Below are 13,701 nucleotides of genomic sequence, written 5' to 3' on the forward strand. Positions count from 1 at the left end.
CAGCAGAAGAATGGAGCCACCGGGACCAGCGAGATAGGTAAGTCTGTGGGGGATTGTGGGGGGGGGGTGGTGTAACTATAGCACCGCAGCCCCCGGCACCCCCACAAGCACAGCGCCCCCCCCCCGCGGTGGCGGGGGCTGCGGTGCTATAGTTACGCCGCTGGCCCTGCGTCCTGTGAGCATACGGGAGGGCTGTTGATCCCTGGGTAATCTCGCCAGCACATATATTACATACATCATCACATGTATGTTTACATGTGCTGATCGGTTCCCCTGCAATGTGTGGTTGGAGCTGCAACCCAGGGGCAGCAGTTGCTACTGGTCCAAACAAAAGTCCCATACACGCGGGTCGATGGGAGCTTTGTGCCGAGCAATCTAGTTAAGCACAGATCACTCAGCACACAGCGATGCAACAGCGATGTGTGCTGAGCGAACGGTCACTGCCCGTGTTCTCAATAGAGAGAACATGGGGGCGATGACTAGATTTATACTGCATGCAGTCAAAACCTAGTCAGGTTATAGCAACACGCGGGACCGCGCATCGCCGTCGCCAGTGGATATACACACAGAGCGATCCATGCTTCATTTTTAAGGAACCTAGTCAGATGCTTAGAAATGGGGCTGAAATTGCCCCGTCCGTATGCTCTTTAACATTTACTAGAATAATTCTTCTTGGAAGAAAGCGGAAGTAAACGTTATCACAATTTTCTATTTATATTGTCATTTTAAACATAGTATCCAAGAAGAAAGAAGAGAAACAGTGGTTGTACGGTTGGATGCACACCTTTTCTGACATATTTGAATTTCCCATATTGTTTTTCTTTTATGCAGTTGAAACTCAGGGGCATGTAGTGTTTAGGTAAGGTGAAATAAGAGGTTAAAAAGGGGAATTTACATACATAGACACATACTATACATTCACTGTGTGATGGGAAGAAGATTTGAAAAATTGGTGCCAATAAATGTGAATACACAATAGTAACACATGATCAATCAAGGTACTATGCCTTATGAATTAGGTATCTGAAAGTAATTCAACTATTGTGTAAATTCTTGCTAATATTGGGCCGATAAGAGGACATCAGATATAAATTACCTCCATCATAAGAATATATGTCCTCCAAGCTCTAAATTATATAAAAAAAAACACACACCCCCTCCCTAAGAGTAGCCTGGACTCTGCACCAGGAACCAGTGGTCACACAATAACCGCTGGCGGTGAATCAGAGCACTGTGGTCAATAAAAGGAGCTATTTAAAGCATTATAATTAACTGACCACAGCGAATAAAAAACAGTACCTATCTCTGAATTTTTACGGCATAACAGAGGTTCTGTATTTTAAATACACTACTGTTGCACCAATTTTTCAAATCTTCCTGTCACACAGTGAATGTATAGTATGTGTCTATGTATGTAAATTCCCCTTTTGAACCTCTTATTTCACCTTACCTAAACACTACATGCCCCTGAGTTTCAACTGAATAAAAGAAAAACAATATGGGACATTTTTACCAGTTTATTAAAAATTAAATACGGTACTTATGTATTATCTGGGCTGCCGATTTTTTGATTGTATGCCTTAACTTAAGGCATACAATCAGATGCGATGCGATATCGCATCGCATCCAACCATATCGCATGCGATGCGATGACCCGATTTTTCCATAGGATTCAATGTTAAAATGGACTGAGTCCATTTTAACATGGAATTCAATGGGAAAAAGGGGTCCTTTTCATACCCCTACTATCCAAGTGGGCATGGAGTTGGATATAAACCTGTGGCGAGCGTAGCGAGCCACCGAGCGAGCCCCGCGAGGGGACGGTATTCTGTGTCCCCTCGCGGGGCTCGCCACGCTTCGGGCTCGGTGGCTCGCTACACTCGCCACAGGTTTATATCCAACTGCATGCCCACTTGGATAGTAGGGGTATGAAAAGGACCCCTTTTTCCCATTGAATTCCATGTTAAAATGGACTCAGTCCATTTTAACATTGAATCCTATGGAAAAATCGGGTCCATCGCATCAACCCCCCCCCCCCCCCACACTGTTCTAAAACATAGTACCCACCAATAGAAGGTGGTTCTGTGATCGTTACTCTAATCAGAAAAATAAGACAAATTAAAAAACGGGATTCTAAACAAAATATTAAACTACAACAATCAGCTGTTTGCACACATAGGGACGTGTGTGATGTTTCCTAAACAATTAGTTTAATGAATGCAAGAGGGGACTAAACCACAATACAAAGAGAACATGTTATTAGCAGAGAAATAGAAGTTTGCAGATATTTACACAGAAAAACAGAGGTTATGAATTGGAACGGATACCAAGTGGGACCGACCAATTCACATTCCTGGCGCTCCAATATTTAAAATATTAAATAATAAATAAATGGTTTACCCTATCCATTATTTATACACGTTTCCTTGTCTCCATATTTGCATGAGAGAATTATCGGGAGTTTGAATATACAAGTCTAGCGCCAGGAGTTCCCATTTGCTTTGGAAGATACGTACAGGAGGAGTGCTAAGTGGTCCTCGCTTTGGAATTTCGGCTGCAAGGACTGGTAGCGCCTTGGGACTTTTCAGTCTTTTTTGTTGTCAGTTTGTTCATTCACTTTTGAAATATTGTTCTAGGCTGCTACCATGTATGTTCATCGCAGTATACGTCACCAACACATCGATACAGTATTCTCTTTAGATACTATAGGTGACATTGAAATTGTTGATGACACCTTAGAAAATGTGATGTCTAAACTGGAGACCACTCTATTAAAAGAGAGCCGTCTCTGGTGGGAGGTCACTACACTAGAGAAGTATCTCTCAGTGAAGCTTATCCCCAGGGGACTTCAGATAATCAAAAAGGCGTCATTTAACAAACCGTCAGATATGTTTTTAGAAAGATGGGAACAAACCCTCAATACATGCTCCATATCACTGATGGAATTAATTATTCAGGAGAGGAAAAGAGATATGGAGGAGGTTGAATCCACCCTAAAAAAACTTGAAACTCTGACTGATCCATTTAAGGATCAACTGGAGTATAAAGAATTTGAAAGTAAGATCAAATTAAAACTCCAAAAAAACGAAAGGGAACTTATGAGGAGGAAACAAAAAAAGTTCCAGAGAGACAGGGCTTCCGCTGACGGGATAAAAGAGGTAGCATTACCTGGGAGGTCCGTTCCAGGGCCACCAGTGATATGCGGCCGACCCGTCTCCGGGACCACTGTCCCAAAAAGGGATCCTAAAAAGAAACCCCAGAGTTATCAATCACCCTCCAGACCCAAACCTCTCTATAGTGAAATTCTGAGGTCCAATCCTAATCATGAGAGAACTCCACTACCCCCTAGGACTCCTAGAAATTATAACCAAAGAGGATGGAAAAGGGTACCATTCAAAAAGAATTCTAGACCTTGGGCAGATAGGAGGAATGACCCAGTCTTTCCAGAGCAGCCTCCTGGCAGGAGAAGGTTCCATGAAGGAGAGGGTCCATCTAATTGGGTTGATCGTTTCTCATCTCAAAATAGGTTTGAGAATCTGGAGCATCCACCCAACAGATTGTCTATGCACCATAACGAGGATTTTTTAGACAGGAACCGTCAGACATGGAGAATCAACTAGCCACACCCACCCCAACGAATCCCACTCTTTATAGGAGAATCAAAAGGGGCAAAAGAGGAGGTACAAGAAAACGAAGTAGAAGGAAACGAGGTTCCACTAAAATCTCCCCCCCTAATTCAGAGGACCAAGTCACTAAAATATACAATTTAAGTGACCACACTTTAACTGAGGGTGAAACCAAAATATTACAAAAAGGTTTAAAATACGCACCTAGTAATTCCATCAATTTTTTTGATCTATACCTTGATGTTAACAAATTTATTAGGAAGATTACAATAAAGAAATTTTTTCAAGAAAAAAATTCAGAAACAACTGATCGGACCACTAATCCTTTCAGAAAACCTTCGACGTTTAACCCTCAGCATGTCAGAGGTTGTTTCATTGAGTCATTTCAAAAAATGGTCAACAATGAACTTAAAATATTAAAAGATAACCTCCCGTCACTAAAGCATAATTTGACTTTGGAAGAAAGAAATGCTGTTGATAGCCTTAAAGGTAATTTGAATATAATTATTAAGCCCGCCGACAAAGGCGGAGCTGTAGTTGTTCTTAATAAGTCTATGTATACAGCTGAAGTAGCCCGCCAACTCAATGATGGAGTCACTTACAAAAAACTAAAGACAGACCCCTCCTATAAAATTCTCGCCAATTTAAAGAGTTTGATTGATAATTTTGTTAATTTGGGGACTCTAACGAAACTGCTGAATTTTTGGTAAGGGAAGACTACTCCATTCCTGTCCTATATCTTTTGCCAAAGATTCACAAGGATGCTCAGAACCCCCCAGGGCGACCTATTGTTGCAGGCACCAACAGTATTACGGCCAATCTTTCGTATTTTATAGATCACCACCTCCAACCTATTGTCCTTACAAATAGGTCCCATTTAAAAGATACCAAGGACGTACTGAATAAAATCGGTGGGGTTGAATGGGATGATGAATGTTTTTTAATCACCGCGGATGTAACATCCCTATACACGATTATTAGGCATGTTGATGGTATACAAGCAGTGAAACTTGCCTTACAAGAAACTAATATCAACCCAGAACTGCAAGATTTAATTATACAAGGTATAGAGTTTATTCTCACGAATAACTATTTTAATTTTAACGGTACCTTCTATAATCAGGAGGTTGGTACCGCCATGGGGACCAGATTTGCCCCCAGTTATGCCAACATGTTCATGGCCAGATGGGAAAACCTGATGGTATGGCATGGTCATGACTGGGAGGCAAATCTGGTCCAGTGGTGGAGATATATAGATGATGTTTTGTTTATATGGAGAGGTCCGGAGGCAGAACTTAAAAAGTTCTGTGATTACCTTAATACAAATCCATTTAATATTCATCTTACTTTTAACATCAGTAAAAATGAGGTAAACTTTCTCGATCTCAGGATTTATATAAAAGATAATAAGATTGAAACCTCTGTTTATTATAAACCCTCAGACTCGAATTCATACATCAACCCTTCGAGCAATCACCACAAGAAATGGATTTCTAATATTCCTAAAGGGCAATTTGTACGCTTAAAACGGAACTGCTCTAATGTTACCGACTTTGAAGAAAGTGCCGCTTTAATGAAAAATAAATTCATTAATAAAGGGTATAACATCACTCTTGTTGAGGGAGCTCTGGAGGAGACTAGATTGCTCCCTAGAGCAGATCTGCTTAAGAATAAACCTACTTCTACTACTAACACTAACGAATATACTATAGCCTTCAGCACTCAGTATAATGCTTACCATAAATCTATTGAGCATATCATCAAGAGAAATTGGAGAGTGTTACTTGAAGATCCGGCTCTCGTTAGTATTTTGCCGCAGAACCCCAAATTTATATATAGAAGAGCGACTAGCTTAAAAGATCAATTAGTCAGGAGCGCTTTTATGGAAAAAGGTACTATGTCTACACGAAACAACGGTTTCCACAGATGTGGAGATTGCTCCATGTGTAAATCCCACCCCTCTACTGTTAGGAAATTCACAGAGATAAAATTTAAAAACATCACTGTGAAGCCTAAACAGTTTATCACTTACAACACGAATTACGTTATTTACGCGATCCGATGTGCATGTGATAAGCTGTATATCGGCAAAACCAAAAGAAATCTAAAGGTTCGATTAGCCGAACATGTTCGTAACATTAAAAAAGGCTTTAAGGACCACCCTTTCTCCCTACATTTCGCAGAAACTCATGATAGTTCTGTGAAATTTATCACAGGTTTTTGGGGGTTAGAGGCAGTTAAGGGTGATTGGAGAAACCATAACAGAGATGTTAGACTGGCACAAACGGAGATGAGGTGGATATTTAATCTGTCCACTCTCTCCCCGTCTGGCCTTAATCATGAATTCGAGTTAAAATGGTTTTTATGATGTTCCAGCTTCCTTTCTCATCTATATGAATTGTGTGTACACCGTCATTTAAGTGAAAAAAGTTTTTTTGATGTTGCTACTTTTTTATTCATGTTAATTTATTTACAGTATGTTTTGTTATATATATTGTGAATGGAGGAACCCTTTCATGTTTATAATATATGGACCACTGCACTTTATAATTTAGTGCAGTTTGATGGGAACGCATATATTATTAGTCTGCCCATTATACCATACACATGTTATCCCACTTCCTATATTTTGGAACGCAGACGTCACTGTTTGCGTTCCAGGAAGTCACGTGTCGCATCTGGTCACTTTACATATGTTTACATGCACCACTGCACTTTATCGTCCAGCATATTCTTTTGCACTTTTAAGAAGAACAGGAGAACGTATACATTATTAGTTCGCCTATTGCACAATATAGGAGTTATCCCACTTCCTATATTGTGGAGCGCAGACGTCACTGCCTGCGTTCCACCAAGTCACGTGCCTCATCCGGCCTTTTCACATATATTTCCCCCTGTGCGCATCCGGATTTCACGCCTCACATAAGGGGAACCAATATTTTATGCTATGTATGCACGTACGCATTACCCGGCGCACCAACCGGATATGCGTCTCAACACTTCCGGGGATGCGTTCCAATAGCCGGATACCATCGCCCGAGTACAGGTTATTCCCTTGTCTACTTCTTTAACGCTGTCACTTTATGTTCTATATTATTATACTTCATCACTTCACCTAGCGATGGGTAGAATCAGGCTATTTATTAGACCCTATGAGTGTTATCTACATCACTCTAGGGAAATGCACCATGACCCGGAAACGGTTCCTCCATCTTGCTATAAGAACTCTGTATGCTTCACTCACTGATTATCCTTGAAAAAGGCGGCAGAGCCCGCCGAAACATGTTGGATGTCAATTTTTTAAATAAATCATCTTGTTACTGAGACTGGTATCCCTTCATTTCTGAATACATCTGTTGCTACGTGGGGACCTATCAAGTGGAGATTTGCCACCCACCAGTCCCACCACAAGATACCTTTATGTGTTTATGGTACCAGTACTTATTCGTGAGTATGGTACGAAGTACCTTCATTGTCACGTGTTAATGTGATTCTTAGGATTAAAAGAAACCTTTATATGTTTCCAACTCCTGTTTATACAGTTGAGTACGGTATGCACCTTTGATTTCACCTGTCCTTGGTAATACCCTCTGTCTCACACGTTGGTGGACCTTAAAGAAACCGTTACATAATTGTAACCACTTGCAAAGTGTGAGTCGTGGTACGACTTCATTTTTTGGGCCCACTCACCCCCTATTTAGTTATACCCTATCCATTATTTATACACGTTTCCTTGTCTCCATATTTGCATGAGAGAATTATCGGGAGTTTGAATATACAAGTCTAGCGCCAGGAGTTCCCATTTGCTTTGGAAAATGGTTTAAGGTGCTTTGTATTGTACACCAAATAAGTATATACCCAGCTTCTGCACGTGTTGGATGAGCTAGCCCAGCTCATAAAAGATAAACGAGGTGTGGGGGGATTTCAACACAATTGCGCTGCTGGGTATAATAAAAAGAAAACTCAGAGTGCAGTTAGGTCTGACCAAAAAGGAATGATACTGGACACGCTGAATGATTTGTATTATTTTATAAATATAAAAAGAATTAGCACATAAAAATACACAATAAAACTAAAACATTGATAAATATAAACACCTGAATAAAAACATATAGGGTTAAAGCCCAAATGGTCAGGAGTGTCTCCAAGGTTGGATGTGAAAATCCCACTGATGGGAGTAACTCAGTTCAGATCCTGGTGTCTCCAGAATATATTATTTATAATAAGATGGATTTGATTATCCTGCAACAGGGTGTTAATATTGCCAATTTAGCATGTAGACAAACATGCACTAGATGGAAGGCAGTTCAAACAGTTTAAATTAGGGTAGTTAGATTTTCTCACCCATAGATGTTGAAGGTAGCGGGGAGCTTAATGGATGTTGATAGCTCAACCCTGTAGTAGGTTTTAATCCCAAATGCGAGTTCACACAGCCAGGTGGTGCTGTGCAGATAGAGGCGGTATGATGGGCGCTGGTAGCGCTACAGCAGATGTCCCCAATATGGTGATCCGGGGGACCGGTCGTATGGTGATGGGATTCTCCCTTGCCGGAGTAGCAGTGTGTCCCGCCGGCACCGTAGGAGATGGTAATGTAACGGCGGGCACAGGAACTGGCCGGTGGCTGCGTGGAGAGCCGATGCCGGGAGTGCGGCTAACAGTGAGCCGTGCTGTTAGCTGAAGGCGGGACCTTGGAGACACGTCTGGAGGTTTGGATATTGTGTCAACGCGTTTCGTACCCTCTGTAATTGGGAACTTTTTCAAGACACTTGTCTTGAAAAAGTTCCCAATTACAGAGGGTACGAAAAATTTAGTTTTCTTTTTATTATACCCAGCAGCGCAATTGTGTTGAAATCCCCCCACACCTCAGATATTTACACAGCTCAAAATCCACAACATTTAGCAATTGCTTTAATCCTGTGTAACATTGAAAAATATCAGCAAATACTGCAAAGCAGTGGCATTAACCGTGCAGGTAGGATACAGCCAGGAGAAAGGCTACCTTCCTCGGTCTCTGCAGATGTGCAATAAATAAAACCTTGAAGCATAAAGTATTTAGATTTTCATGCTTCATTTACAGTATGAAACGCCGTCTCTGCTTCCTCTGGCTGGTGAAATGAAAACATCATATGGCAGAATAACCTGCACAGCTCAGTCCCAGCTTCTAAATAATGTAAGAGAACACACAAAGGAAAAGGAGGAGAGCAGGAGATGTAGGCAGAGGTCACTTGTTCTCCATAGAGAACACAGCAAAAAGAGAATAACAGGAAAGAAACCTAAATCTTAACAGGTCTGATGATTAACTCGTATATGGACGGGTAAAGTGTTACAGGAATAAGTAATATCAGTACATCACAAAATCACCTACGATGAGGGGGTGCCGGACGGATTCCCGACAGTCATTTACCCGACGTCGGGATCCCAACTGTCAAAACGCTGACAGCCGGGTGCCTGACGGCCACCCGCTATTTTCCCTCGTGGGGGTCCACGACCCCCATAGAGGGAAAATAGAATAGGTGGCTCGCGTAGCGAGCCCACAAGGGGCTTTTTTGCACTCGCCATGCTGTCTGACTCCAGATACTCGGGATCCCGATGTCGGGATAATGACTGTCGGGATCCCGACTGTTGGAGTCCCATACCACACCCCGATGAGGTCTATGTATTATTGGGGGTTTTGCAAGCTCCTAAAATATAATCTTTTATTGCCAGACACCACTGCATTTAGGAAAAATGCGACTTCAGTCCTTAACAAAATAAACATTGCTGGGACACCCCACTGGGACAGGCTACTATCAGTGTGGAAGTACGCAATAAAGTAAGTAAGAAAGTAATCAAGTGTATTTGGCGCACCCACTTTGTGCAAACACCACACTGCAGTTCAATGCTTTTCTATGTGTAGCATTTGTGAATTAGATGCCAAATGCCACGTATGTCATACATGGCGATTGGCATGGCAACTATGAGCATAGCTACATCTGTATCAACTGATGTGGTGCAAGTGGTGCATTATGGGGCACGGTACCTTAGGGGGACCTACAGCCAAAAAAGCATGCCACTGCATCATGCTGTTTTTTCTTTCCTTTTTAAACACTATGCCATCCTTGGGCTCTGGGCCTGGCAGTTTCTGGTAGTACAGGGGTAGGAGGTGGGGTGTCACTGGTACTGTCACTAATACTCCTTTCAGACCGCAGTCTTGACCAATGTTATTGCTGGGTCATTACATCACCAACCTGGGTCGAGGCGCAGTGTGAAAGCGCCACCCCGGGCAAGCAACCTGGGCATTTCAACCCTGTCCATGACCAGGGTTGCAGTGCAGTGTGAACAGGTAACACGGGTCCCATTCACATTGTTTGCTCCAAGCACTGCCTCCTTCCCCTCATCCACCGCTCGGCCCCAGTGTGACATTAGCGACCCGTAAATAAGCTTACAGGGAGCTTACAGTCTGCAGATGCTGAGGCACTCCTGTGACAAACCTGTGTCCTTATCCCGGGTGTGACCAAGCATTTGCAGTCTGAAAGGGGTATCACTGTGCCCAGAGATTCCTAGTAAAGAGACACTTGCGAGATGTCATCGTTACGTGATATCAGTAGCCTCTGCAGCGGGCGGGTGGGCAGGCAGAAGCATGATGAGTGTGTAATTCTTATAATAGGTCATTTCTGCTGATTCGGTAAGCATACACATTTACTAATTGATCAGTCGACACATCTATGCCAACATCAGAACAAGATAAGCATCGAATCCAGTGTATGGTCAGCAGTTCACCTGTACACACAGCCAGAGATGCACAAACATCTGTATCAGCTGTGCCGTAGGGTCGATGGGATATGGCTGAGTGACGATGCTCACATCAGATGTGCATACCTACTGATGACCTCCAGATATCTTGCCAGTATGAATGTGTATAAAGCATTAGGAGCTGATTTATTAGTACTCGCGCTCTACTTTATACATCTCCATTTAATATCTTCCCTAAGAGCTCTGTACACTTCATCTGTTGTCATGCTTAGATAAATCTCCCCCTGGAAAGATATATGTAGGTTCATACACTGTCCCTTTGTCAAATGGAAACATATGCGCTCGTTATCACCACATGGCTGCAGTTCATGTGTGTTGTTGTAACTACTGGACCATTTTCTTAATACCAGCTGGTAACTATTTTATTGGAAGACTAAATACCATTTTAAAACCTATCTTTTCCTGTGAAGCTGCAAATCACGTGTACATATACAGTACATAGATTTCACTTTTTTTGAGAACGGCAAATAAACGTAGGCAATATGGGTAACCTTAACACGTGAAATTATTGATTGCAGCCTCTTGTATTCATTAGTCTCCTGATACATGAATATAATGACATATAATGAATATAACGGCACCAAGACACCAAGGCCATGCAGATCCAAAAAATAATTAGTGACAACAAATCATTAATATTACAAATGTGCAACCATTATAACCTGAACACTATTCTGGCCCTTTGTTCAGATGATGCCCAGACACAAGTACTCCTACACTTCGCTAATTATGGTACATGTTGTCTTGATAATTAAACCTAGTGATTTGGATGTACAGTATGAGCTACATATCATGACCTGACTACTCTGTACTTCCAGGGACCCTGCTCCTTCGTTATCTAACTCTATCTAATTGCTTGCTAAAATTCCCTTCCTCACATAATAGCCCTGACCTCAGTCAAAAAGCCCATCCTCACTAAAGTGGTTATAAATGTGTATATATATACAAAATCAATAGACTCGCTTAAATATTGTAATATTGCTATGCTCTGATTGGCTAATAAATAAGGAAAAAAGGATGAGCAAACCTCTATTACTTACACACAGGAGGCAGTTCATACTCCACTTCAAGGACCACTCGTTCCCCAACATTCTTCAGTAAGCTGATAATCTCGTCGTGGCGGAACTTTGTAAGGTTGATGCCATTCACGCATTTGATATAGTCTCCCACATTCAGTTGGTCACTTCTGTAAAGAATACTGGTCTGTCAGATTGGTACAAACTTACTCATTTTATTCTGCATGTTGTGGTGAGATGTAAGGTTTACCAACAGAAACCACTTTTTGTTAGGACCACTTACTCATAAACCATTTTATCATCAATATACAGTATGGTAGCATCTTGAGTAATAAAAAAAAAAAAAAGAAAACACATTCTACATAGTTCCTATACATTTTATTCAGGTTTGTTTGTTTGTTTTCATAAACCCCGACAATTTGTGTGGCCATGGCAAATTACTAAAGCACATACGTGTGACTGTACTATAAACCAGAGTACAAAGGACGTAGGCCTGATGGTATTCTGCTATTCATACTTTTGTAAAGATAGTTCCTGGTAACTACTAATGATAGTAATGTATTATGCCTAGATGGTACATAACATTCACAAGTGTGAATTCCTTACATTATGTAGGCTTAACACTGATAAATGAAATGTAGGCTCATGTTATTGAAACATACCAGGGCCGTAACTAGGGGGGGGGGGGGCTGGGGGGTCACGCGCACCGGGCGCTGGAGGGGGGCGCTGTCAGGCAGTGGCAGGCGGGACTTGGTTACCTAATGTCTACGGCCGCCGCCACTATATACAAGAAGGGGGGCTCTGGTGGTCCTGTTCCCGGCCGCCAGCCTGCCTGTGACAGACACTAGAGGTACTTCCAAACCAGGGCCGTCTTAACCATCTAGTGTTCCCCTGGGCAAAATAATTTTTAGGGCCCCCTCTCCTCCTCACAACACCTCTCCACCCACCTATGTGCAGCAGCATCGGGGGGCACTGGGGGCTTGAAGTAGCTACCTGGGCAGCGTGTGGCGGGGATCCAGGCACAACTGTCAGCGGACGTCCAGGCAGAGGCAGTGGTGACCCAGCAGTGATCCAGGCAGTGAGAGAGCTGGGAGCTTGATTTAGCTATCCAAGCGGCATGTGGTGGGGATCCAGGCAGCCACTGTCAGCGGACATCCAGGCAGCTTGATGTAGCGCTATTTGCCACCGGGCGGGAAGCCCTGCAGATTTTGAAAAGACTGCTTGGACACTAATTGGCTGAGCATCCGGCCAATCAGCGTCCGACCAGACTTTTCAAAATTAGCAGCGCTTCCCGCTCAGCAAATAGCGCTACATCAAGGTCTGAGTAGCCGCTGCCTGGAAAGCCACTGAAAGCTGCTGCCTGGATCCCAGACACACGCTGCCCTTATTGCTACGTCAAGCCCCATGCTGCCTGGATCACCGCTGAGTCGCCGATGACAGCTGCTGCCTAAATCCCCGACATAAGCCACCCGGATTGCTACATCAAGCCCCCCACTGCCTGGATCACTGTTGAGTCGCCGCTGACAGCTGCTGCCCGGATCCCCGACACAACCCACCCAGATTGCTACATCAAGCCCCCCCGCTGCCTGGATCCCCGCCGCCGTTGCGTCAACTCTGACAGTCGCTGCCTGGTTTCCCGTCACCATTCCCCAGGACAGTGCTGTCTTCCCCATTGGGGTGGGCCCCTACAATCCTTGGGCCCCTGGGCAACTGCCCATTAAGCCCAATGGGAAAGACGGCCCTGTTCCAAACCTCTAGTGTCTGTCAAAGAATAACAGACCGTCCAGCCTCCGGCATCCCTTCTCACAAAGCTGCAGCAGCGCAGCATATATGAAACTGCCGGGCGCCCGCTGGTTACAGTGTCAGGAAGCGCCCGGTAAATATGGAAAGCAGCTGCAGCAGCCAATAATCTATCGCTCTACGCACTGTATGCAGCCTGCTTTACTCCACCTCCTAGGCTCCTACCAGGAAGAACTAACAGCGCAAGACCCTAGGCTGGTGTCACACTCGGCAGGCGCAGCACGGCATTATCAAATAATAAAGGTTGCAGTCAGTGCCATAACTATAGATGCAGGGGATTGCCTGCTAGGTTCTCGGGCCCCCCAAGCGGCCGGGCCCCATAGCAGTTGCATCCCCTGCACCCTCTATAGTTACGCCACTTCGTCCAGCGCTACCCGGAAGTGCGGATTCGGGTAGCGCTGGCGCGCTGTTTAAAAAGGAAGCATGGGTGCATGGGGCCGCAGCAGGTAGGAGCTGAGGACAGACAG

General features: G+C 43.6%; 1 protein-coding gene across 16 annotated transcripts in view; it reads right to left on the bottom strand.

The window, feature by feature from the left end:
- The window catches only part of GRIP1 (glutamate receptor interacting protein 1), a 483,847-nt gene that overhangs the window by 123,265 nt on the left and 346,881 nt on the right, over positions 1 to 13,701 (bottom strand). For all 16 annotated transcript variants that reach the window (XM_083182482.1, XM_083182486.1, XM_083182485.1 and 13 more), the window contains exon 4: positions 11,459 to 11,604. In XM_083182482.1, the coding sequence (XP_083038608.1) occupies positions 11,459 to 11,604 (146 nt within the window). The remainder of the gene's footprint in view (positions 1 to 11,458; positions 11,605 to 13,701) is intronic.

The sequence above is a fragment of the Crinia signifera genome, chromosome 4, assembly GCF_055691185.1.
Source record: "Crinia signifera chromosome 4, ASM5569118v1, whole genome shotgun sequence".
Taxonomy (NCBI): Eukaryota; Metazoa; Chordata; class Amphibia; order Anura; family Myobatrachidae; genus Crinia; species Crinia signifera.